Raw genomic sequence first — 27,665 nt, 5'->3', positions numbered from 1 at the left:
GTCAATAAAAAGCTATGCACTTTTTTCAAATAATGCCCCATTTCTTCCAGAGAATTGTTGATATTAAAAAAATATTTTGGTATCCACAAAAGTATTTCTTTGGTTTACAGTTGGCCAAAACAAAAAAACCTGAAAAAATCACTAAATCTTAGCTTTACCACACAGAAATCCTAAAATGGCCCGGACAATATTTTTGCCACCTTTTAGAAGTTTGAAATAATTAGATTTTAAGCAGGTGATTTCTCCTTTACTTTGGAATTTAACTCACCTGTGGTGAGTTGCAGGTGCTTGCAATATAAAAATCACTCATTCAACCAGTTTGAATAGAGAAAAGGAGTCATTCTGCTGTTTTGTGTCACTGTGAGTACAGCAATGAGCATGGAGAAAAGAAAGAAAACAAGAGAATTGTCTGAGGAGGTCAAACAGAAGATTGTTGCCAAGCATGGACAATCTCAATGTGACAAGTCCATCTCCAGAGACATTGATGTTCCTCTGTCCACCATATGCAATGTTATCAGGAAGTTTAAGGCCCATGGCACTGTAGCCAACCTCCCTGGCCGTGGCCGCAAGAGAAAGCTTGATCGAAGATTGCAGCGAAGGTTTGTTTGAATGGTGGGGAAAGCACCTCGATCACCTGCCAAACAGATTCAAGCTGGCCGTCAGATTCAAGGTACGACAGTTTCAACTCGCAGCATCCGTTGCCAACTCAATGAAAGGGGGTTCTTTGGAAGGAGACACAGGAGGACCCCACTGCTGCGAGAGAGACATAAGAACGCCCGAATGGAGTTTTCCAAAACCCACCTGAACAAGCCAAAATCCTTCTGGGAGAATGTCCTGTGGACAGAGGAGACCAAATTAGAGCTTTTTGGTATAGCACATCATCTCTATGTTTACAGAAAACAAAATGAAGCTTTCAAAGAAAATAACATCTTCCCTACAGTCAAACATGGAGGAGGTTCTGTGATGTTTTGGGGTTGCAGTGCTGCCTCTGGCATTGGGTGCCTTGAATATGTGCATGGCATCATGAAATCAAGAGTTTACCAAGGCAGTTTGGAGCACAATGTTCAACCCAATGCCAAAAAGCTGGGTCTCTGTCGAAGGTCATGGTTCAAGCAGGACAATGACCCCAAACACACTGCAAAAAGCACCCAAGAATGGTTCAAGACAAAGCGCTGGACTGTTCAGAAGTGGCAAGCAATGACTCCAGATCTAAATCCCATTGAACACCTGTGGGGAGATCTGAAAACAGCAGTTGGGAGAAGGCACCCTTCAAATCTGGGAGAACTGGAGCAGTTTGCACAAGATGAGTGGGCCAAACTGCCAGTAGAGAGGTGTAGGAAGCTCATTCATGGCTCTTGGGAGCGCTTGACGGCAGTTATTTTGTCCAAACGCTGTGCTACCAAATATTAAGTCTTGGGTGTCAATAATTTTGTCAATGCCATTTCTTTTTATTTTCTGATTTAAAAGGGTATATTAAGTTCTGAATCAAAAACAAAGGTTCTGTCATATTAATAGTGAAATATAGAATTGTGGAGACCAAATGCGTTTGTCAATTTCAACTTATTTTTTCGATAAAGTTGAGTTGTTTGAAAAAAGTGCAAGGGTGGCAATATTGTTGGCCGTGTGTGTGTGTGTGTGTGTGTGTGTGTGTGTGTGTGTGTGTGTGTGTGCGTGCGTGTGTACGCGCGCGCGTGCGTGCGTGTGTACGCGCGCGCGTGCGTGCGTGTGTACGCGCGCGCGTGCGTGCGTGTGTACGCGCGCGCGTGCGTGCGTGTGTACGCGCGCGCGTGCGTGCGTGTGTACGCGCGCGCGTGCGTGCGTGTGTACGCGCGCGCGTGCGTGCGTGTGTACGCGCGCACGCGCACAGTCACGTGGAAAAGTAAGTACACCCCATGTAAAGTTTTGACTTTTTCAACATATTTCAACATACAGTTATTTGATCTTCATTTCAACAATATTGATAGATAAAGGTGGTATAATATAACAAATATCATGAAACATTTACATTTTGTAGTCCATTGTATAATTTAAATAAACATAAATGCAAATTTCGCATGTGGAAAAAGTAAGTACACCCTTGGCTCTAATAGGTGGAATTGCCCCCTTTGGCAGACACAACCTCAAGTCGACATTTCTTATAAGTGTCTCCCAGTCTCTGACACCAACTGGGAGAAATTTTTGCCCACTCCTCCATGCAGAATTCTTTCAGCTGTGCGATGTTTGAGGGGTTTCTTGCATGCACAGCTCGTTTCAAATCCCCCCACAACATCGCGATGGGATTTAGATACAGGCTTTGACTTGGCCATTCCAGAACCCTCCATTTCTTTCTTTTAGCCATTCTTTGGTGGATTTACTGGTATGTTTAGGGTCATTGTCATGCTGCAGGTCCACCTTCGGTTGAGCTTCAACTTTCCGACAGATGGTCTCACATTATCCTCAAGCATCCTCTGGTACAATGAAGAATTCATAGTGGATTCTATAATGGTGAGCTGCCCAGGCTCTGATGCAGCAAAGCTGCCCCAAACAATAATATTTCCACCACCATGCTTTACAGTTGGTATCAGGTTCTTGTGGTCAAATGCGGTCTTTGGTTTTCGCCAAACATGTCTGCTGGTACTGTGGCCAAAAGCTCTACCTTTGACCCGATATATATATATATATATATATATATATATATATATATATATATATATATATATATATATATATATATATATATATATATATATATATATATATATATATATATATATATATATATCGGGAATCGAACCAGGATCCACAACTTGAGTTCACGGATTAACAAGCATTTATTGAAAAACCAATGCACAGCAGCTGTGGAGGGTGAAAGGGATATACAATTCAACTGAACAGCATAACCCCCAGACACTCCTGAGTTCCTTACAGAAAGACCTTCCTTATATACTTGCAGAGTGTGATAAAGATCTCCGCTAACTTTGGCAAGCTCAGCATGGTGAGACAAAGAGACAGAGTGGGCCTTAACAGCCCCCACCCTTGTCCCATCCTGGGGAATGGTGAGCTCAAGGGAAAGATGTGGGAGAAGGCTTTCGCAACATTCCCTTGAGCCCTTATCGTCTTAAACGGATGTTGACCAGGCCTTGGGTTTGAGCAAGGATGAAACTTGTGAAAGATTTATCACTTTAGGAAGGCTTCTTTCGCAAGCAGTTTGGAAAGTGTTATTAACAACATTTCTCACCCATGAAGCCAGTGAGTTGGCTGTAAAGCACATTTGAAGTAAAAAAGAGATCATAGGAAGCTTGTCTATTTCATTTATAAAGCATACACTAATTAAATGCAAACAATGATTAGATAAGTCTAACTTTATAATTAAAAGCATGTTTCCGACATGTATATATATATATCTATATATATATACACAGACTCTCCTCGAGTTACGACTTATGCGACTTACGACGACTCGCACTTACGACGATCGCAAAAATTTCAGTTGCTCCTTGTGCCTCGCGCTGACAACATCCCTTGCACTCCATCGCCTATAAGTGTGTGTGTGTAACATACTGCCATCATCATGTCTAGCAAGAGGAAGAGTGCGTCCACTCACGCATCGGAGAAAAACAAGAGGAAGGAGATCGACCTGGAGTTAAAGATGAAAATAATCGTGCAGCTCGAGAACTGTAAAAGCGTGGCCGCCATCTCACGTGACTTAGGCAGTTGGACAGAGAACCATCAGCGTATGCTTTTCTATGCCAGGGCCAGAGCACTCGTTCTTCGCATCATCTACACTGTCGAAAATTATTCGCATCATCAACACAGTCGAAAGTGTAGACTGTAGATGTGAATAATTTCCATGTCACGCAGGTCGGCTTGTGATTTATTTTCAAATGTGACTGACATCGTATTTTAATGTAAGCATACAACTCTATCAAGCTCAAATAGTGAAGGTAGGGATAACTGAATTACTGATAGAACTTTGGTGAACGTCTGTGTGTAACGTTTCTCCAACATCAACCAATGGTTTAACCTCCATCGAGGAAGCATCTCCATCGTGAAACTCCTAAAGAATGTGCTTTTCCCCCCATAAATGTTCTTCAACCTAACCTGTATGCTCACGGTTTATACAATATCTCGGCTTATTGACGAGTGAAGAGGAAGGCGATCCTGGTATGCACCTTCTCTATCCTCTGCCTCACCACTGATGGATGACCAGCCATCTTGTTCAAAGGACTGATTTGTGTGTTTATATGTGTTTATGGTATAGGATACTTTATCGCTTCTTATTGCCGTTCCACGTTATTTGTGCACCTCGTTATGTACCTGTATTTTTCTAAGCTTTTTTTTTGTACAGTAAAACGCATTGTAATGTCACAAAGTCTTTTATTTCTACCCTTTTATTTATTTTACTTATTGTGCAGTGTATGTATTGGATTGAATTATGGGATTTAGGCTTTATGACTTTAAAAAAATGATGCTGTGGTGGAATACGGACCATAGTCCATGATAATAATAAGTCCATGAGGGGTGATTCGACTTATGACTTATTCGACTTAGGACTACTTCGACTTACGACCTGCTTGTCAGAACGTAACCCCGTCGTAACTCGAGGTGTGTGTGTGTGTGTGTGTGTGTGTGTGTGTGTGTGTGTGTGTGTGTGTGTGTGTGTGTGTGTGTGTGTGTGTGTGTGTGTGTGTGTGTGTGTGTGTGTGTGTGTGTGTGTCAGTGTGTCAGTCAGTCAGTCAGACAAAGGGCTGGAAATGATAAATATCGAGAAAATACTTCAACATAAGGAAGTGTGGAGTAAACTTCCAGAAACAATACAACAGAGAGAGCGACCAAGAGTTGTGTACACTTTGGGAAATTCAATTTGGGGAAAAATCTTCAACTACAAGGACACTGTACAATCTATAGACATAGAGGAATGGTTAAATAACACACATCATTGTAATTGTGAACATTCACATTCAAAGATCCACATCATAAACACGTCATCTCAGGTGATCTCAGAATAGTGAAAGATAAAAGATTATGTGCATTACTTACAAAAGGACCAAATTATCGAGAAAATAAAAGAATAAACTGGAATAAAGCAATGGAACTTACAATGATGGGACTGGGCGAATGGATGAAAGAACAAATTGATAAACATAAAGTACCAAACACACAAATGGCTTTATAGTTGGAGGAGGGAGAGAAACATGTGAAAAGGAGAGTTGTTGATTTGAAAAGAAAAGTTTGAATCAATAATCCAAAGGCAATTTTAAACAATCCAGAGAGACACGTGGTTGCTTAAGGCAGCTTCAAACACTATGTATTGTTCCAATTGACAAAGCAAATAATAATATTGCATTTGTATGTAAAACATTCTCCATTGAAACACTTTTGGAAGAATTGGGCTTCGACACGGGAATTTCAAAGACCTACAAAATAAGTAACGATAACAAAACAGACTTGATACAACACCATACAAATCACTCAACGGTGAGAAGACTGCTAGTTCCAGATAAACACTATAAATTACCATTCATTTACTGGATCCCAAAAATGCACAAACACCCTTGTAAGATGAGGTTCATCATCGCAAGTAGAGAATGTAGTTTGAAACCTTTGTCGGGTAGTACAACAGCGGTGATGAAACTAATCTATAAATGCTTGAAAAACTACCATGAAAAAGTGAAGTTTTGTTCTGGTATTAAGAAATTTTGGATCATTGACAATTCCAAACCTGTAATCGACAGTATCCATAACATTAACAACAAGGGTAAGGCAAAATGTCTTTCAACTTTTGATTTTTCCACATTGTACACAAACATTCCACATGACAAGCTAGTAACCACATTGGACAGAGCAATAGATAAAGCATTTGCAGGAGGTAATAAAGTATACATTAATGTATATCAAAACAGAGCACACTGGTCTGTAAAGGATAATCAATATTCATGCAGTTTTTCAAAAAGTAAACTCAGAAAGTATTCGATTTCTGCTAAACAACAGTTTCTTTACATTTGGCAACAAGATACTCCAGCAGACAGTGGGCATACCCATGGGTTCAGATCCGGCCCCTTTCTTTGCAAATTTGTTTCTGCACATGTACGAGTTTGATTGGGTCCAGAACATGTGCAGGAATAAATTAACAACTGCATGAAGATGCAGAAACATCTTCACGTTTATTGATGATTTGTTGGCAATTAATGATGGATTTATATTTGAGCAGCTTTATGATGACATATATCCAAAAGAACTTGAATTAAAAAAGGAAAACCAAACTTCCACTTCAGTTTCCTTTTTAGAATTACAAATTGATATCCATAATAATAAATTTCACACCAAATTATTTGATAAACAAGATGCATTATTTTCCATTCCACATTGTCTGAATGCCTTTCTTAGACAGCAACATTCCCAAAAAGCTATTTATGGTATGGTTGCAGGTGAAATAATTAGGACTGTGAGAGCAACCACACACAGCTCTGAACTGGTCAATAAATTACAACAACTAGTCAGACGTATGTTAGCGCAGGGAGCTACAGTTGGTAGATTAAAACAAGTTTTCTTTAATATCACAAAAAGGCACCAAATCGAATTAGTAAAATACAATACGAATAGTAAAAACATTATTCATGAGATATTTATGTAAATACAGCACAATATAGTACAATATACAGTGCAATATCACTTGCTTGCGGGGAAAAATGGCCTCTAAAGGTGGTTACAGTGCAATATCAATACAGTACAATATCAAATATACTACAAATCAATGTTGTTAGGAATCAGTGGTTGCTAGGATATGGCAGCATGCAAAAAACCGTTATAGGTGACAGTTTGAACAGTCGAAGTGCAGTTTGATCGAAAGGTAGCTGGGTGGTGTGGTCGTGCTGGTTGGTAGACGTGATGTATTTAAGGTAAGATGTGCATGATTTAATGATATTATCATATTATCGAGTGTGGAAGGAAAGTTATAAATATATGATAATACATTAAATCCTATTGCGAGTAAAGTTGGAATAAGTGATCTTGCATTGATGGGTTGACTGACTGCCTGGACGCAACTGAGGTTGTCGATCCACTGATTTACTGTCAGTTGATGTCGATCCATGATCGAGGTTGTGGAACCGCCGTTTGGAGAGGTCCTGGGCTGAAAGGATCGAAACCTCGAGGAAGAAAGGTGCCCAGCTGATGATCCATGCAGTCGGGAAACGAGTCAATTGCTTACAGGTTAAGTAAGGTGCTTGCTCTTTAGGTGGAGAAACTATGTTTGAGGTTTACAATTTAAATAAATTTGAATATGGGGTGTTGTGAAATTAACATCCATTTACAACAATCCTTTAAATTATTTATATTTAAGTTTAGGAACAACCGATACTGTACAATTAATTGTGTGTGTGTGTGTGTGTGTGTGTGTGTGTGTGTGTGTGTGTGTGTGTGTGTGTGTGTGTGTGTGTGTGTGTGTGTGTGTGTGTGTATATATATATATATATATATATATATATATATATATATATATATATATATATTGTTGCGGATATGAGGATTGCATTTTTTTGATTGTGTTGTATTATATTGGAGATGGTGATGAACATTGTTGGATATGGCCCCTCCTGCCTCCAGAGTTGTATAAAGGTAAAAAGGGCGTCTCGGTAATTAGTCCAAAAGCATACACGTCAGCTAATCATAGAATACCCTTGTTCAGTAGCTTATATCTTATTATGTGTCTTAGAGTAAGGCTGTGTCTCCCATTAACTTAAATACTCCATTGCACCAAGTGAAAAAGATAGATTCCCTTCATTCCCATTCCCAAAAACCTCCATTTCCCCTTTCGTCAATTGACATTCGCATTGCCAACCAACAATTGCCGCCATTGGCCACGAGGCAGGGTTGGGGAAGAAAGGCGGGTCCCCACCTCGTCATAGAGGGGAGGAGTGAGTCAGCCCCACTCAACCAACCACGAACAAGGGGTTGGACTTGGAGAGGGTGTGGAGAGAAACATCAAGGAGGTTCGCGAAGGTTGAGGGGCGGGGCCTATATAACCGACAGCGGGGCGTTCCCAAAAGAAGATGAGCTTTTACGGGATGAGCTACGACAAGAGCGGAGTGTGTGGTTTTTTTGGTCAGAGCTGGGTTGGTCGTCAGTGGTGGTCAGTGTTTGCGTAGAGTGGAGGGGTTGCGTTGAGTTGTCGGTGGTGAGGAAGAGTTGGACTAAGCAAGAGAGAAAGAGTCCTGGAGTTAGTGAGAGAGGGAGAGAGAACCCGTCACGCCAGACCCCCCACCAGCAGCGTTGGCTTGGCTCCACCAAGCAGCTCCGACCCGCTACCCCGCGCACACGACAGGATCGGTGGCATCGGTGGCCGTCGAGGTCCAGCCCGACGTCCCGTGCGGGATCAAACTCCAGCCAGCTCCGTGCCTTCCTCCAGCCACCCACCTCCTGTCATTCCTGCCTGCAATTTCCATCCATTTGCGTATGTGAGTTTGTTCTGTTCGTGCTGTCCTGGGTAGTAACAATAAGTCTGTATAAGCTAAAGATTTCACTGTGTCACCTGCGTCTCATGTCCCTGTAAATAAACGTGACTGCTTTCTGTTTGCTTATGTGTGTACATAATAATAAACCCAGTTACCCTTCTGTACGTCTTCTTCCTCTTTGCATTCGGTCGCTTTAGAGTTTTCCATATTGAGCAGCTGCGGTGCGATACGGCCAAAGTTTGGGGTAAATCGGGTTTTAATCAGGGAAGCACTGTACCTCATAGTGTCATACCATTCACAAGAGGCAACACCACCGCTCGGTAAAATAACATCCTAATCCGCGGACCGTAACAAATTGGTGTCAGGAGTGGGATACGAGGCCCGAAGCGCGCTTAACGCGCTCAAAATTACAAGCTGCTGGAAATTGTTTTGTTTTTAAAGGAAAACCCGAATTTTGAAATCGCGCCATGGCTGGTCAAGGTGATCGGATGCCGGTGGGTGAAGTAGGAGAGGGGTTAGGAGTATCCCAGGATCAAATGGAGGGGAGCAATGAGGAGGTGGTTGAGGGGGTATCAGACGCACAAAATGGCGTCCTCGCGCACGAGGCTTCAGGCGCGCAAAATGGCACCTCGCACATGGCTACAGCGGCCGCACCCACTGCACAAGTGGGAGGGATGGCCCAAATGCAGGCCCTCATGGAGCAATTTATGGCGCAAATGCAGGCGTCCCTCAAACTGCAGAGTGATCAATTGGGGGTAATGAGGGACGAAGCGAGGGGTACCAGTGCCCAAATAGGGAAGATAGACAAGAAATTTGAGGGGTTAGACAATGGGATAGAAGGGGTGAAACATGGGTTAACGGGGGTGGAAAATAGAATGGCTGCGCAGGAGAATTAGATAGAGGGGGTGAAAAATGGGTTAATGGGGTTAGAAAATAGGTTGGAAGACAAATTGCGGGAGATGGGGGAGCAATCCGCCCGAGAAATTAAACAAATGGGAGAGCAGATAGAGGAGGTGAAAATCGGGTTAGAAAGTAAATTGGATGCTCAGAGGGATGAATTGGGACAGATGAGGGTGGCATCTACAAAAGAGATGGAGGAGATGAAAGAGGAGATACGACGAGGTGTGAGTGAGGAGGTCTCGGGGGTACGCGAGGAGGTAAAGCGAGGCGAAAAGCGTATAGAGAAAGAGGTGAGAAATGGAACGGCTAGGTTACAAGGGGGCATAGAGGTGCTGACGGAGGAGGTGGAACAGCTGACGGAGAGACAGACCGAGTTAGTGGAGCAGGTTCAAAGGAACACTGCGGTACTAGGAGGGTTAAAGGCGACACAAAAAGAAATTAAAAATGACTTAATAGCGACACAGAGGCAATGTCAGATGGTACGTGAGGGACTGACAATGAGGTTGGACGAGGTGACAGAGATAATGGAGACGAAGGACCGAGAGGTGAGGACGCACATAGAGACCGTCACGGTAGCCTTAGAGGACGAACTTGAGGAGACGCACCGGGAAATAAAAGAGGTGAAGCAAAAATTAAAGGAGGTGTTAGAGGGGGTGAGTGAAATTAAGAAGAGACGGACAGAAACTAAAAGAGAAATCCAGGAGGAGGTGATGGAATATGTACAAGGTCGGTGCTCAACTCATAATGGTGTGCTCACTAACCAAATAAAGAGTTTGCAGGTGGCGAAGGAGGTGCGGAGACGAGGTGCCAAGGTGAGTGGCGATATACGAGGAAATGTATATGATGTGAGGGGAGCTTCAGTCGGCTTGGGGGTTGTTGTGGACCCGGGTGTTCGTGAGAGGCCGTTGGTGAAGTGTGCGACAGATATGGTGTGCGAAAGAGGAGGTGTGCGAGAATGTCCGACTCTGGGGTGTGTGAGGAAAAAGTGCGCGACAAGGAGTGAGTGTGCTGTCGAGAGTGAGTTGGTCGTAGCGCGTGTGCGAGGGAGCACATGGAAGCGCGGTGTGGTGAGTGTTACGGAGGAAGTAACGAAAGAGTGTGCGCAAGGGGATGCGCGAGAAAGGTGTGTAACGGACGTGTGCATGGGGAAAGAGTGCGCTGTCAAGAGTAAGGGAGAATGCACACCTGTGGTGAGTGTTACAGAGGATGTAACGAGAGAGTGTACACCTGTGGTGAGTGTTACAGAGGATGTAACGGGAGAGTGTGCGCGAGAAAGGTGTGTAACGGACGGGTGCATGAGGAAAGAGTGTGCTGTCGAGAGTAAGGGTGAGTGCGCTGTCAAGAGTGGTGGTGAAAGTAGTGAGAGTGAGACGGAGCGTGAGTTGGTTGTGATAGGTGAGCGAGGATGTACACCTGGAATGGAAGGATGCACACCTGGAATGGTAGAGCGTGTGTGGGAATGCACACTTGAGTTGGTCGTGAGGCACGTGGTTGGGTGTGCGAGTGAGAGCACACCTGTGATAGTCACAGAGGAGGTGACCGAGAAGGGGGCGCGAAGAGGTGTGTTGGTGAGGTGTGCGAGCGACGAGTGTGTGCAAAGGTCTTCGGTGGTCAGGTGTGTGACCAAGTCTGTGAGCGGAATGAGTGTACCTGGGTGTGTAAGAGAAGGTGCAATGACGAGGAGCATGGGAACAGCTGGATGTATGAGCAAGAAAGGGGTAGCGTATGCGTGTGAGCATGCAGGTGAGGCATCGACGGTAACCGGGTTAGCGGTTAGAGCGACTTATAGCCGAATCGGGCCCTCGGTGCGTGCCGGGTTTCGCGTGCCGCGAGGACCAGCGGGGATCCGAACCACGGCGGGTTCGAAAGGACCGCCGTACGTGATCCACGCTGGGCCGCGCTTGGAACGGCCGCGTCCGTGCTCCGCTAGGCGGAACGGGCAGCCCGATAGGAAGGGTCGTCATGGCGACCACTTTTTGTTGAGGCTTTCCGGCAGGTCGAGAATTGGCCATTGGATGTCACCGTACCGAGGTGGTGCGTGGGATCTCGGCCCGGGTAAACCTCCTTCCCTGCACCGAGTGCCGGACGTATCCAGCCGCCGGCACCAAACAACCCGCATTCATTGCTCGGCTTTACGAAGCCGGGCTGCAGACGTTAATTGGCGCACCGAGAGGATCTAATAAGTAGACGGGTGATGAGGTTCGTGTTTTGGACCCAAAATTAGAAAAAGGCAAAATTTGATGATTGGTACGGTGATTGGCAGATGATTGGCAAATTTTTGATTTGTTGGATTTGGACGAGCAAAATTTACAGTAAGAGATGCCCCATGTGAAGGGATGGCCAATCCACCATCCCTCACAGAGGGGGGCAAAGGAGCACTAGATTATGGGGTTTATGGCAGTGAAAACTAGCCCGGGTGGGTTTGGATAATGTGTAGGGCCCTAGAGATTGACCTTAGGTGACGTTAAGATTAGTTAGTGACAATGATACCTGTAGTGGGGACGCAGGTAGTTTAGAGTGGATGATAATGACGTGGGAGCGCAATAGTTTAAAGGGACGACTGGGAAGCGCAAGTTTCAGAGGGGAGTATTTAGATGAGATGATGCCGTGTGAGTGTTGGAGGTGTATAGAAGTGTATTGTGAAAAGTGTGTAAGGAACAGGTGTAATTGCACAGGTGTGCAACTGAACAGGTGAATGGAGCAGTGTATGAGTAAGAGTGATAGTGATAGTGATGTGTGTTGTGTTGACCAACTGGTCCAGGAAGAGAAGGAGGGTGCAGGTGGCACCAGGTGTGATTGCACAGGTGTGCAACAACAGGTGTATGTGGTTGTGTGGAATAAATGGTATGGAGTATATGGAGTATTGGAATGGATGGTTGTGGAGTGAGTATGGTGGAAGTTGTGGAGTGGAGTGGATGGTGCGAAGGTGTGAATGGGGGAAGAGTGGACCCCCATCACGAATACCCGGGGCGGGTAGTGTAAGTGTTAGGTAGAGGGTATAGGTAAATTGTGGTTGGATATTGGCATCTGTGGTGCGGGTGGAAGAATGGTGATTGGATGGGTGCATTAGTGTTGTGGAAATGGCTGGGCGTGTAGCCTGTTAGTGTGTGTAGTTGGTTTGGGCACTCCACCACTGTGAGGATGTCGGCCAGGTGAGGCCGCAGGTGGGCTCTGGGAGCCGGTAGTTGTTGTGGATGGGGCCCGAGGATCCGGAGGACGGACCCGGGTAGCCCAGTGCCAGAGGGCACCGAGTGGGGTGACAGAGCCAGGAGGGGCCTTCCCCAGTTAGTTAGGTTAGGGTGAGGACTGAGGAGCTAGGTAAGCTCGGGTGGCAACTGCAGTGGTGGAGGTGTGCATGTGGGTAGACCTGCTGGGAGAGCTACACGTCACAGCCCAGAAGTTGTGCAAGGGCACCGGGAGATGAATCGGGGGAGTGAGACCCCCATACATACATACATACATATATATATATATATATATACATACATACATACATACATACATACATATATACATACATACATACATGTATGTATGTATATATATATATATATATATATATATATATATATATATATATACATACATACATACATACATACATATATATATATATATATATATATATATATATATATATATATATATATATACATATATATATATATATATATATATATATATATATATATATATATATATATATATATATATATATATATATATATATATATATATAAAAAACGAGAATAGAACCATGTTCCACACCTTGAGTTCAAGAGATAACAAGATTTAATGATGAACCAATATCACAGCGCTGTGGAGGGTGTAAGAGTCATACCATTCACAATTGAACAGCATGGCCACATACACTCCTTAGTGTAGCAGCATAGCAAACCTGTTGTGCATTTTGTGATACAAGCACCAAATTTGGTACACTAGTAGACTATCATATTATGAAAAGATCTGGATATTGGGCTATCTCAGATTCAGAGATTTGATTTTTGCAAGATTTCGATTCGATTGGGATCGAAGAGAACACCTTCTTCGTCTTCTGTACAGTGAAGTTGCCAGCCCTGAATTCTCTGGCTACATCTGGGTGCTTCATTGGGAGTGCAACCGGCATAGTGTGTGTGGTCTAAGGCATGGAACCATGGGACCAGTTCCGTCAGGGCATCAAGGTACGTCGTGAATGAAGCCTGCCGCAGAGAACGCACGTAGACCAGTACCAACATCTCTAGTTCCAGCACAGTTGCCCAGTACTGAAAGTTGGGAATGTCTTCTCCTCTCTGGTGACACCAGTCTTCGAACTCAGGGAGGTCTTCTGCATCATCAGCATATGTCATACAGTGGCGTTCATACGCACGGTGTTGCAGGATGTGCAGTGCCGCTGCAGTGATTTGATGAGCTCTTCTTGTGCGGGTGACGTGGGCAGCTCGTAGGAAGGAGTCGGCCGTCCCTGGCGTTGCAATCTCAGCTTGCAAAATCTGCAAATCTTGCAAAAATCAAATCTCTGAATCTGAGATGGCCCAATATCCAGATCTTTTCATAATATGATAGTCTACTAGTGTGCCAAATTTGGTGCTTGTATCACAAAATGCACAATTCTTTTGAATATTTGGGCTAAGCCACCCCACTACCTCGAAAATTGGCAACCAAGAGTTTCTTTATATACACAAAATTATACAAAAAATCTCCGCTGAAAAATGAGCACGGACAAAGGAAAACTGGCTCGACCTCGACATCTCCCACCGAAACCCTATCTTCTTTGGCATGGGGAGAAAGAGCACAAGAGCACCGTGACATTCTCAAAACTTATCTTCCATGTTGGCTTTTGGTCAAGGACAGACAGACGCGTTTTCACGAGGGGGTCTAACGGAGCAAGCGGTTTCACTATCTTTCTACATTTTTTGGCACAGTTGGAAAATATAGCATAGTTAAAAAGCAAGAGGGAACATAGTAAGCTTAATCCTTTTCACAAAGCAACCATTATTAAATGCAAACCACAATTACATAAGGCACAATAAAAGGCATGATCTCGACATTCCCCCATTTGGTCTCTACGAGACTACGTATCACAGAGACCAGGCCACATCGGCTTTATTTGCAAAGCAAAAGAGAATAGTGTTATATGTGGCCACATCGGGCTTTATTGAGTGTTGTATGTGTGTCCTCCAAGGGAATGCCACGCACACAAAGTACCTCGCATGCACGCTTGAAAGGTGTGTCATGTTGTGCATGTTTGGAACATGAAGATCTATTAATTTTTCAGATCCGCAACGAAGGCGCCTGGTCCGGCCAAGGATGTTGCCCGGGGGGGTCTGACAGCCCACCCTTGGAGCAGCGTAGGTGCGGCTGAAATCCCCCCCAATCGAAGGGCTCCCCGTCCTCGCACAGACCCGGTCCTTGCCGATCTTCGAAGTTAATCGACGTCCATGCTGTTGTTCTGAGGAATACATAATGTAATTAATATCTTGTGTCACGTGTTCCTGGTCAGAGTACAGAGCATTACAATTCAAAGTAAAGAGAGAAACTTCCTTTTGTGTCAAAGACGTTCATGGACGCATAATCAGCTTGTGGATCCAGAGTATCAGTGTCAGGTCCTTTGGCAGCCAGACCCAGCATTGCAGTCAGATCCATAGTCGAATCAAGCGGAGATGTGCAGCTGTGTGCTTATAATACATAAGAAGCATTAGCCAATTCCCGCAGGGGATTTACAACAAAATCATCACAATAAATCAAATAAATCAACAGTCTTCTGATGCGCCGGTCACATCGGCATCGCCCAGGGGCTCGTTCAGGTCGACGGCCTCGGCGGTCAAGATCATGGTCTTCCGACGGCGGTTTCTTCATCGTCCATCCTGAAAAATACTTTCTTACACACACCATGATCAAATTCCTAGCCCCCCATCCCACCAATTGGCATTTAGTTACCTTATCTCTCAGATGGTTGGCTTATTCATAGCCGCATTTCCTGTCGTGTCTGGAAATTCAAATGCCATATTTACTTTCACCAATTTCCGAAAATACCTTCCTTTTAATCATCTTCCCTACATCTAATAATACATGATTTACCAACCATTTCCCCCCCAACCATAATCGGTCAATGGAAATAATCGGTATTCTCCCCTTCAAAATTTCACTGTTATCCTATCAATACCTGGACATTTTTTCCCTTCCTTCCTAGATACGCGAATTTCACACCAGTATAAACCCACTGGAAAAATTATCTGAAAAATAACGAAATCGTCTCCAAGTTCTCTAGCTAATCTCCATCCGCAATCACCAACTTTACCCTCCTATGCATTTTGCCTTAGGTTTTAGAACCTAGAGTCTACCAAAACAACAACTGGCCTCCCAAAGCCATTTCCCTGCAAGAGCGGGGGTTAGCCTTGCGGTCCCCATGACAATCTTCTTCATTTTGCTCTATCACCTCCCTTTGAGCAATAATTCAATTGATGTGATTCCCACATACCTGGTGGAGTTCTGTTCACCTGGTCTGCAGAGCCGTGATCCAATCTTCACCAGCCCCCAATCACCTCCTCGATTGGGGTCATTCTGCATGTAGCAATCTAACACAACGTTTTTAAACGAAATTCACAACTTTACATTCATTGGTCCCCCCAGTGCAAGCCAACCCCTTGTATCACCTTCTTATCACAAAAACAACAGTCCATAACTAACCACTTTCCTTTATTTCCTGTCTTTTCCATTAACTTTTTACAACCTTTTCCTCTACTTCCTCAACAATTCCTGCAGTCACCTGTCATTGACAAATAATCCATCTGAGTCGACTTTCCAATCCAATCATCTTTGCACTTTCCACGACCTTCTTCACATTTCCTCCCAAACCTTTCCTTCAGACACAACCCACATGAGTTATGAATACAATTTCCCCTTTCAGGCGCATGTCTAGCCACTCACAAAGTGTCCACAAGACAACGTCTTCATATTTCATACCTCGGACCAGCCAGGGTCCCTTGAGAGATGCATCCTCAGGTTAAAATCACCTCAGCTCTTGAGAGCTCAATTTTGTTCCATGGCCTATTCTGACCCATCTTGGCCCACCACCACCTCTACCTTCTGCCAAGCAAGAGGCAGGAGCATCATTACTCCCTCTTCCCTCTGCCCACCATAACTGGCAGACAGACAATGGCGAGCCACAAGCCCCAATGTTCTTAAACAGACAGATTCAACAACTCTACAATAAACAAACTCCTCAGCCCCCTGAACACCACCACCCAGTCATTCACAATAGACAACTGCATCTCGTTCCTTTCATTCTTCCAACGCAAAATTGAAAACATCTACAACAGCTTGACCACCGCCGCACCTGCTCCCCCTCAAAATCACCAACGACCTTCTCCTCTCCTCTGACGCTGGCAACCTCATCATTCTCATCCTCCTCGACCTCAGCGCCGCCTTTGACACCATCGATCACACCATCCTCCTCACCCGACTTGAAACCACCTTTAACATTACCGGCACTGCCCTCTCTTGGATTAAATCATACCTCTCTGACAGACGTCAGTTCATCTCCATCAATAACTGCAAATCCCCCACTGCTCCCACCCTCTGGAACTCGCTACCTCACACCATCAGAGACTCCTCCTCACTCACCACATTCAAAACATCACTCAAGACCCACCTGTTCAACACTGCATTCAACATTTAACCCACAGCATCTAACCCCTGACTATCTCCTCTCCTTCTCCCTCCTTTGTGCTTTGAATATTTCCCTATTGATTCTTCTTTTTTGCAATTGTTTTTATGTTTTGCGATGCATTATGTTTTGCACTCTGTCAAAGCGTCTTTGGGCTTCCTGAAAAGCGCTATATAAAATAAATGCATTATTATTATTATTATTATAAGTGAATTCATTTTCCCAGAACTCATTCCCCTTTCCAACCAACATTTACACCTAAGCTTTAGGAACATGCCTTGTTCCAGGTGTGTGCGCATCCACATCCTTAAATTGGCCGACCCCCATTTGTATCCCGGCTGCCCCACCACCTGGAGCATGGTTACCCCCCAAAATGACATTGCACGAACCCTTTCAATACCTGTCTAAACCTACTACCATTTAACGACGCTTCCCCATACACTGTTATGGCCCCTTCTGGATTTTTCAATCTTCATTTCAATTTAAATTCAACCCGATTTCCTCCAATTCCTCCCTACAGCATCACATGCACCTGTTACAGTGAATATATTTCCCCTGCCCACTCCCCTTACTCAGGAGCCATCATTTTGATAAAATCATTTGAAAAATAGCCAATGGCAATCCATTCTGTTCAGATTGCGTGCTCCCAACAGAATACTGGATCCCAACCTCCAACCAAGCCACTGTTTCTCCGAAACAGCTCCAATTTTTTCTTTTTCCCCCGCACACAAGTCAGTCCAAGCCAGCAACTGTACACAAAGATATCCCAGCACGCTGTGACCTTCACACCCCCACCAAGCTAGCATTCCCAAAAACAAACCCATGTTGTCTTTTTTTCCAGTCATACAAACCAAAGTACACTTTTGTTTGCACATGTACTTTAACCATGATTATATGAGACTCAACACCAGGACTGCTCCGTGGAGCAAGGCACCAGAGACAACTCCCCTCTCCACCTGGACTTACCCCAGGTAGAATTTGGCTACCTACAGAGAAAGTACTTGCACAACACATTTACAAACCAATTCGTCCCCTCGTTGTATTAGGGGACATCTCGAATGTTCCACCACAATTCACAGCAGGTGACCACCCACCTGCCCTTGAAGTCCTTCTCAGTCATCTTTCCCACGAAAATGTAATCGATTTGTCTGACGCACCACGTCTGTTCAGCAAATTTTTGAGACACCCAAGCATGTCATAACACATGGGCTGTCCAATTCTGAAATCTCACGAAACCTTTTCTGAGGGTCAAATGTAACAGACAGACAGACCGGCAAATAGGCAGGGGCAAACCCCGAGGCCCCAGACACCATCACCACACACATACCCCGCATCACATAGGAGTATCAACATTTGTCATAGGAGTATCAGCTTGAAATATCCACCCGCTCTGATCCTCCAGAGCTGAGGAAACCAGCCAACCTGAGCCCGACAGCAAATGCCATATGTCTTCGTCTCAAATCGAGGGCAAAATTTTCACAATGGCAAACAATTAATATATTGTCCACATTCATGTTGGTCACCCCAACCCATCCTGGCTCTCCCCAAGAGCTCCGTGTCCGGACAGACAGACAGATAAACAGACCGGGTGAAACCATAACCATCCATCCTTCCGATTGGACTCAGCACACATGCTGCCCGCTCACCAGTCATGTACACTCAGCACCCATAAATGGCACACGCCAGCATCACATGTCATTCTTACCTTTATTCAACGTATTCCGCAATCCCAAGTCAAATCCCAAAACAAATTAAAACAGACGTCATCTTAAAAATACAACTTGCCTCTGCAAGAGGGGTCTCACTAAAATCCGAAATGGAGCGAAATGGACCTCAAAATAACCAATAACTTCCCCACAGCCTTCCTAGGGAGGCGTGCTCTATCATGCAGCACCCTTTACCTGGTGCACACCTTCCGCACACACTCGTCGTTCGCACACTCCATTCCAGGTGTGCATTCCTTCTCACCTGCCACAACCAACTCGTACTCCGTGCCACTCTCAGCACCTTCCCTGTGTCTTTGCACCAATGCATCTCCAGGATGCATTACGCAACCCATCCACACATCATTCGCACGGTGTGAGCCACATCATATACCGATAGTTGAAACCTCGACCGTTTTCATCCCTCGGATGAGCGTTCGACCCACATTATCTTCTCCAATACTTTCCCCCATCCGCCTGTGGGGCAGCTTGTCTCGCATTATCTGCCCTGAGACCCATATGCATTTTCATAACTAAATCATACCACCATCGCTTGCCTGGAAAGCCGTTGTCCGGCGCATTGATCAACACAAATGTGCCGATGCATCGTCCAGCTGCCATTCCGCATCACATCCGTACCTCGGTCTGGTAACTGCCATTCTCTATTTCATCCGCTGTAGACAACCTCATTCACCTCATTCAGAGAGACCTCATCCACACTATACATCATTCATTGTATGGACAATGGACAAGTACAAGACTTCCTGTTGGCACCGGAAATTCATTATTGTCTTGAAATCCTACATTCAACCACGTCAATCGCCTCATTTAATATACTTCGCGTTACTATCAACGTTAATTCAGCATTCCTCTTATAATTCCATTATCAAACAATGTATTCCTCATGATATTGCATGGCAGGATTCACAGGCGACCACTATACCGACATGGCGCATAGCACACCGCATGAAGCACCTTGCTGGCAAGGCATGAACGACTCACGTGTAGGAAAGTTGAAGTGGCCCACAATGCATTTGGGCACACATCCTCCAAGCAACCTCATAGCAGGGTTCTCCCCCGTACTCACGCATCTTCCTGTTCCATAATGCGCCTTTCTCTCCAGACGGCTCTCCCACACTCGTCCGTCTCAATCCCAACCGCACCTGTTCAAATGGTTTTTTGGGTCTCTCCCAATCTTCTGCTTATGTCGCCGGCCTCCATGCTAGCCGGGCTGCATCCCCATGCGGCAACTCCGCACGTTATTCTTTCCCTCATTTTCAGTTTTTCATAAAGGTGCAACCACCCGATGCGGCTGGTTGCATCATTTTCTTACCTGGCTCATTTTAATCCTTTATTCGCCTGACTCGGCCACCCGAATGCGTCGAATACACGCACTCCGTCTCCAGAACTCAAATCATTCTAGTTTACTTCAGATTGAGTATTACTCCAACATGCCTTAATCTCCCTTAAGATATTTAATTAACGTGCACGGAACATTTTCCCGTCCATGCGCCCAGGCGGTCGCTCCCAGCGCACGGCAGCACGACCCCCATTTGCAAGAAGCAGCTCGTGATGCGTACAAGGCGCAAGGAAGCGCCCCGAGGCCATCCACCGAAAAATCCTGCCTTTTAATTTACCGCGCCGATATTTCCCTAATCCGGTCCTCCCGCGGCGCTAACTCGCGGTCAATGCTTGTATAGCGCTTCTAACTTGTCTAACTTATCACCCATGCCAGGGCTTTTCTAAAGGGGTTCTCCCTTCTTAACTTAGCTTAACACTTATCCTGGCCATCCTCCTTGGGTCCCCTCCGTTAGTCCGCAGCCAATACTTTCTCTGGTTACTATCAACCCCATCAACTCCATCTTGTCTCTAGACTGCCCTGCCTGGGAAGTTCTTGGCTTTACCAAGAAGTCCCCCCTTTTGCTAACTGACCCCCATTTCTTGGTTCATCAATAGACAACTTGTTACCCGAGCCAAATAGGCCTGTACTTACACACCAGATTCCAATTTGTTCGTGATCCAAGCACGGAACGACGAAATGGAAGACAGACAGCCTGGATGAGTAAACGGAGCTCAATTTGGAAAGACCCCTCAGTATGAAAGCTCACGTTAATCGAATCAGTGCTGGCCAGCCTCTCCGCTGTCTCCACAGGGTCTGCCTCCCAAATATCGCTCAGAGTCGGATCCCACTCCTGACACCAAAACTGACGAGAATAGAACCATGTTCCACACCTTGAGTTCAAGAGATAACAAGATTTAATGATGAACCAATATCACAGCGCTGTGGAGGGTGTAAGAGTCATACCATTCACAATTGAACAGCATGGCCACATACACTCCTACAAAATTGGCAACCAAGAGTTTCTTTATATACACAAAATTATACAAAAAATCTCCGCTGAAAAATGAGCACGGACAAAGGAAAACTGGCTCGACCTCGACATCTCCCACCGAAACCCTATCTTCTTTGGCATGGGGAGAAAGAGCACAAGAGCACCGTGACATTCTCAAAACTTATCTTCCATGTTGGCTTTTGGTCAAGGACAGACAGACGCGTTTTCACGAGGGGGTCTAACGGAGCAAGCGGTTTCACTATCTTTCTACATTTTTTGGCACAGTTGGAAAATATAGCATAGTTAAAAAGCAAGAGGGAACATAGTAAGCTTAATCCTTTTCACAAAGCAACCATTATTAAATGCAAACCACAATTACACAAGGCACAATAAAAGGCATGATCTCGACATATATATATATATATATATATATATATATATATATATATATATATATATATATATATATATATCTATCTATCTATCTATAATTCCATTAATCTCTGTGTGTATGTGTGTATGTGTGTATGTGTGTATGTGTGTATGTGTGTTTGTATGTTTGTCTGTGACCGCTGTTTCTCGACAACCACGGGTCCGATATACTTTAAACTTGCCAGGTATATTGCTGGGGACCCGAGGATGTGCCTTTTCAAGGTTTGAAATTAATCGGACAAGTACTTACCGAGCTATGGCGATTTAGCCGTTCGCCGTTCGCTTTGGCGTTGCGAATGGACCAAACCATTGCATGTAAATAGAGGGGGGGGGTTCTGTGGTCGTTGCGAATGGACCAAACCATTCATGTAAATAGAGGGGGGGGGGGGTTCTGTGGTCGTTACTGCCCCGTGGTTTCAAAGTTTTTTTTTGTTGTTGTTGTTTGCACGCATGTTTTTTTGCACCCACGTACGGGCACGTCCTAGCTTATATATAGTACGGGCATGCCCTAGTATATATAATTCCAGTAATCTCTGTGTGTCTGTGTGTCTGTGACCGCTGTTTCTCGACAACCACGGGTCCGATCTAATTGAAACTTGCCAGATATATTGCTGGGGACCTGAGGATGTGCCTTTTCAAGGTTTCATATTAATCGGAGAAGTAGTTACCGAGCTATGTCCAAAAAACGATTCAACCAATCAGAGAGCAGCGAGCAATCACGTGTGCCGAACGTGGCGAACAGACTCTGCCTCGGACGGCACATTTGAGAGCGTATTCATTTATTTCACGTTGGCAAACTATGTTGGCGTTAAACTATGTTTTAAAACTAATTAAAACTAATTTGCGATTCATCGTAACTGCGATATGCGACCTTCCGGACAGTCAAATGAGGACGTCACTTCCGGACTTACGGATAGTCATAGTGACGACGTACTGATGCTGAACGTGGCGAGCAGACGCTGTAAGGTACGATCGATTGTAGTACACGTTTATAATAACTCTGCCGATACAGGCCCGATTAACTGCAGCGCCATCCGAGTTGCGGCGTCGGGACGATACATTCATTGCACGGTCACATCACGCACTTACGGGCACGCCCATGGGCCCATGGGCACGCCCATGCATGCATGGGCGAAGACATTTTTTTTTTTTTTTTTGGCAAGGAACGGGCACCCACGTACGGGCACGTCCTAGTATATATAATATATATATATATACACACACACACACACACACACACACACACACACACACACACACACACACACACACACACACACACACACACACACACACACATCCTATGGGTTTTGATCCTTCCCTGTACCTTTGCAGTTATGGCCATTGGATAGTATTGAGTTGTTGTTTATTTGTGCTTTTTGTGTGCACGTGCAGGTACAGTCTGAGCATGCGTACAAAGCCTTCACAATTTGGAATCCCGTGGGGGGGAGAGCAGGACACCAACCTGCTAGTGGGGATTTACGAATATGGCTTTGGAAACTGGGAACTGATCAAGATGGATCCTGACCTCAACCTTACAGACAAGGTCGGATGAGGACTAGATTTGTACAGAATGTGTTTTGTGGCACATCACTTTGAATTGTCAAGTAATTGGAGCGTTTCCCGCAGATCCTGCCAGACAACCCCGAGTTGAAGCCACAGGCAAAGCAGCTCCAGACGAGGGGGGATTATTTAATCAAGCTGCTGAAGAAAGAAGTGCTGAAGAAGGATGCTGAGAAGCAAGCTGAGGTTATCCTTTTGTTTTATATACGTTAAAGGTTGCAGTCACAGACTGTATTGTCCTCATCTAGACCAGACTTTTGAAGCCGAAATAATTGAAGTGAAGATGTGGAGTAAAATTGAGTCGAGTGAGTGTATGTTGCCTGTAGGGAAAATAAATGGAACTTGGCCTGTAGCTTAGTTTGCGTGAGCATGGAGAGTGTACGATGGTCCTTTCGCATTTTGACACTCCTAAGTCAGGACGGTGGTACCACCCTGGGTGATTGCTCTCTCCAACCTATTACATAAGTCTGGGACCACACAGCGTTTGTTTATCATTGCTATTATTATTTTTTACTATGACCCTTTAAAAGCTAAGTTGCAAGTTGTGCAGTTTTGAGGCTTTCCATCAGGTGTGCACTATTAACGGTGGGGGGTAGAGGAGGGATGAGGATAGAAAAAGGGAGGGGTGCAGTAAAGAGTCTCGCGAGATCTCGGAGACGGTGGGAGGGATTTTCGAAGCTCCACACGGTCTCCACGTTTTTCGAAGTTAAGTCTGTTCACAATTGTATTTTGTCGAAACTGTATTTATCTTTCGGTGTGTGAAGTTATTGTGTGCAACTTTGGTTGTTTCTCAGTGTTTATCTTTCATAAATTGATCGTCTGTTTGCCGTGTCGCGAGCAAGGCCTTTGCCGCGTCGCGAACGATTTGAAACCAAAGTTAAGTGATTGTTCCCATTTGTATTTTCGTTAAAACTGTATTTATTTATGGTGTTGTACGTATATTGTGTCCCGACGAAGATTTTTCGGTGCAAATCTTTCATACCTGTATTGAAAATCGTGTTAATTCGTGTCGTGTCTTGAGGCCTTGTACAGTGTACACTGTACAACCTTGAGGCTTTGTTTTTCTCTCAGCGGTCCGTCGTTTGTGATCCAATAACTTTCGTTCTCTGTATTCCCAGTCTTTTCACCCATAGCCTACTTCCTTGTGTAAATCTCAACTCAAAAACAAACAAACAAACAACATTTCCTTCTCTGTTCTCATTCGTTTATTCATTCTGATTCGTTCGTTCGTTCTTCGACCACGTGTTTCTCCCCCATTTCCCCAGATAGTTTTAACTGTTATTAACCTTCAATGTTTACACTTTCCCCTCAAGTTATGTATTCCGTCATATTTTATAACACCTTTTTCTGCTTCTTCTTTAAAAGGCTGCTTTCGACTTGCTCACCAAATCAATTCATCCCAAAAAAAATATCCATCTCCTATAGTGCCTTTTTTCTACATTCCCTAAACTCTCCTGCACTCCATCCTCCATCCAGCGTCCTTAAACGTATTTTTAACTCGGTCACAAGAAACTCATTTTGCAATAAATGTTCGTTTCCCATAAATCGTACACTTTCAAAAATCCAATCTCACCCCTCCCCTCCAAATCTTCCCCATAACCCCTCCCCTCCAAATCTTCCCCATCACCCCTCCCCTCCAAATCTTCCCCATCACCCATCCCTTTCAAATCTCCCCCCTTGCCCCCTCCCTCCTAAACTACCCCCTCACCCCTCCCCGCCAAGACGCCCCCTTGCCCCTCCCCTCCTAGACTCCTGCCTCACCCCTCCCCTCCAAATCTCCCCCATATCCCATCCCTTTCAAATCCCTCCCATTCTCCCTTCCCTCCCAAACTCCCCCCTCACCCCTCCCCTTCAAATCTCCCCACCCTCATTGCTTCTCAATTTCCCCCCTCTCACTCCCCCTCCTCAAAGCGTCCTCCCCGCTTCTTCCCCCTTCCAACTCTCACCTCCATCTCCCCCAACCTTCTGCCTCGCTCTTCCCCCTCCTCAAATAACACCTCATTGTGCCTCACCCAATCACCATCAAACCTTTTGTCCGCCCCATCCTTCCCTTTCTCCGAGCTATTCTGAAATCTCTGACACACCTTCAACAGCTCTCCCTACCTCTTCCACCTCTTCCACATCTTACCCTACCCCTCCTCCCCCCTGTTCTGTATCTGATGCTCCCCCTTCCTCTTCATTAACGGTATGGACCTCAAACATCCGGGGCCTTCGTTCAAACTTAACTGATCTCTCCATACAGGTTGCTTCTTTCAAACCAGACGTGATCTGCTTAACAGAAACTTTCCTCCTTTATGATGTCTCTGATTCCTTAGTATCTCTCCCGGGCTACTCCCTCCTCTGGTATGATAGACCTGAGCCTCGTCCTGGAGGCGGGGTTGCTATCTTTATCAAAAACTCCTCTCCGGCCTTGCTCCCCCAGCTCTCTCTGTGCTCTGTCCCCCAAATATTCCTTCAGGTCGCACAAGATCTGCCTGCAACCCTCTTATGGTTAAACTGCCAAAGTCTAGGCTCTCTGCTCACCTTCACTCTTTCATTCCCCTTTTCTCCCGCCTCTGGAACAAACTCCCCCACTCCCTTCAATCCCACTCCTCCCTCCAGGTCTTTAAAACAGCTGTTCACCACCATCTCTTATCTTCCCCCATCGAAAACCTTGATCTTTTCTACCCCCGGTAATTCACCCCAGAGTCCTTGCAGTGTTCATATGTTTTATTCCTCTCCCACCTCCCCCCAAGTCCTCCCGATGTCCCTGCTCTCAAATGTTGTGTTTGTGTCCTTCCCCCTCTTCCCCCTCTCTTTTGTGTCCTTCCCCCTCTCTCCCCATCTTGTCTGCCGCTCCCCTTGTTTTTTGTGTTTTGTGTGTCGGTTTGTCCTTTTGTGTGATTAATGTTAGCTCTTTCACGAGCCTCGATCTTGTATACAAAAAAAAAAAAAAAAAAAAAAAAAAAAAAAACTCACTTCCTCACTCGCCCTGCACTGCACTCTCTCCACCTCACCCCCAGGAATACCTCTGGCTACGGCTTCCCCTTCGCTCCCACCTCTTGTTCATATGTGTGTTGTACCGTCCACCAAACAGTGATGACTCCATCTACATCTCGCTGTCTGATAATATGGACCAACTTCTATCTACTCATCCCAACTCTCTCTTCCTCATATGTGGTGATTTCAACTGTCATCATGCCAGTTGGCTGGGTGTGGGTACCTCTCTCACCAGCCATGGCTCCTCAGCAAAGGACTTCTGCGACTCACTGGGACTGACACAATCTGTCAATTTCCCGACCTGGATCTCAGTCAACGGAACATCTTCTCTTCTGGACTTGGTTATGACTAACTTCCCTGAAAATGTCTGCTGCTCTTCTTCTGCTCCAATCGGATCATCTGATGATGTCCTTGTTAAAGTGGACATCTCTCTGACCAACCTCAGGGAGCCTGCTCAGCGTCGACGAGTCTGGCATTTCACTCAGGCCAACTGGCACGGTCTTCAAGCAGCCATCAATCATCTGGACTGGTCTCCCATCTCTACCTCCTCTGACATCAACTCATCCTGGGAATTCTTCCAAAGTAAATTGCTCTCTCTCATGCACAGATTTATCCCATCTCGTCTTCAGTTGTCATACCCTTCCTCCCGTCCATGGTACACGGAATCTTGTGGTGAGGCTGTTGCCCAGAAACAACTTGCCTTTGTCTCCTGGAAAGCAAATCCAACGGAAGGAAATCTCATTTCCTTTCACAAAGCCCGAAACAAGTGTGTGTCCACCCTCAGGAGAGCCAGGAAACAATATCTCTCCATTCTCAAGGCCGAACTCTCTTATCTGTCTCCCTCTTCCAAATCCTGGTGGCGTCTGGTCAAATCCGTTTCTGGTGTTTGTTCCCCCTCCATCCCCTCCCTTACCTCAAACGGCTACACAGCTGACTCCGCACGTGAAAAAGCTGAATGCCTCAACTCTGTGTTTGCCTCTAAATCTTGTGTCCCAAACCCATCCCTCTCTGTACCCACCATACCCAGTCGTACCCTGCTGCTCCTGGACTCCGTGTCCTTTCCTCCTGAGAAGGTGGAAAAGTTTCTGTCAACCCTCGACTCTGATTCTGCAACTGGACCCGACGGCATCAGCCCACGGGTCCTAAAATCCTGCTCTGCTGCTCTATCTCACCCTCTCTCTGTTCTCTTCACCCTCTCTTTTGCTCAAGGTCAACTGCCATCTGCTTGGAAATCAGCCAACATCACCGCTTTGCACAAAAAAGGTGCAAAAACAGATCCTAGCAACTACAGACCAATCAGCCTTCTCCCAATTATCAGCAAAGTCATGGAATCCATCATTGCTTCGGATATGAAATCTTTCCTCTTCTCCAATGGCTTGATCTCTGATCATCAATTTGGTTTCAGACCAGGTCACTCTACTCTGGACATGCTGCTTCTGCTGTCTCAACAATGGATGGAGGTCCTCAATGCCAAACAGGAAATTAGAGCTGTCTCCCTCGACATATCACGTGCCTTCGACACGGTCTGGCACCCCGCTCTGCTCACCAAACTCTCCTCCTTTGGTATCCATGGAAATCTCCACGCATGGCTGGCGGACTTCCTCTCTAGTCGTCGTCAACGTGTGGCCCTGAATGGGTTTCTCTCATCTCCTCTTCCTGT

At 45.3% G+C, this 27,665-nt stretch overlaps 1 protein-coding gene across 7 annotated transcripts in view; it reads left to right on the top strand.

The window, feature by feature from the left end:
• Positions 1-27,665, top strand: part of LOC137433460 (chromodomain-helicase-DNA-binding protein 2) — a 218,020-nt gene that overhangs the window by 177,622 nt on the left and 12,733 nt on the right. For all 7 annotated transcript variants that reach the window (XM_078785762.1, XM_078785761.1, XM_078785760.1 and 4 more), the window contains 2 exons: positions 22,859-23,009; positions 23,093-23,212. In XM_078785762.1, coding sequence (XP_078641888.1) covers positions 22,859-23,009; positions 23,093-23,212 — 271 coding nt within the window. The remainder of the gene's footprint in view (positions 1-22,858; positions 23,010-23,092; positions 23,213-27,665) is intronic.

The sequence above is a fragment of the Myxine glutinosa genome, chromosome 10, assembly GCF_964187855.1.
Source record: "Myxine glutinosa chromosome 10, kmMyxGlut1.1, whole genome shotgun sequence".
NCBI lineage: Eukaryota > Metazoa > Chordata > Myxini > Myxiniformes > Myxinidae > Myxine > Myxine glutinosa.
The sequence above is the reverse complement of the archived record's forward strand: the minus strand, read 5'-3'. Positions and strand labels throughout refer to the sequence as shown.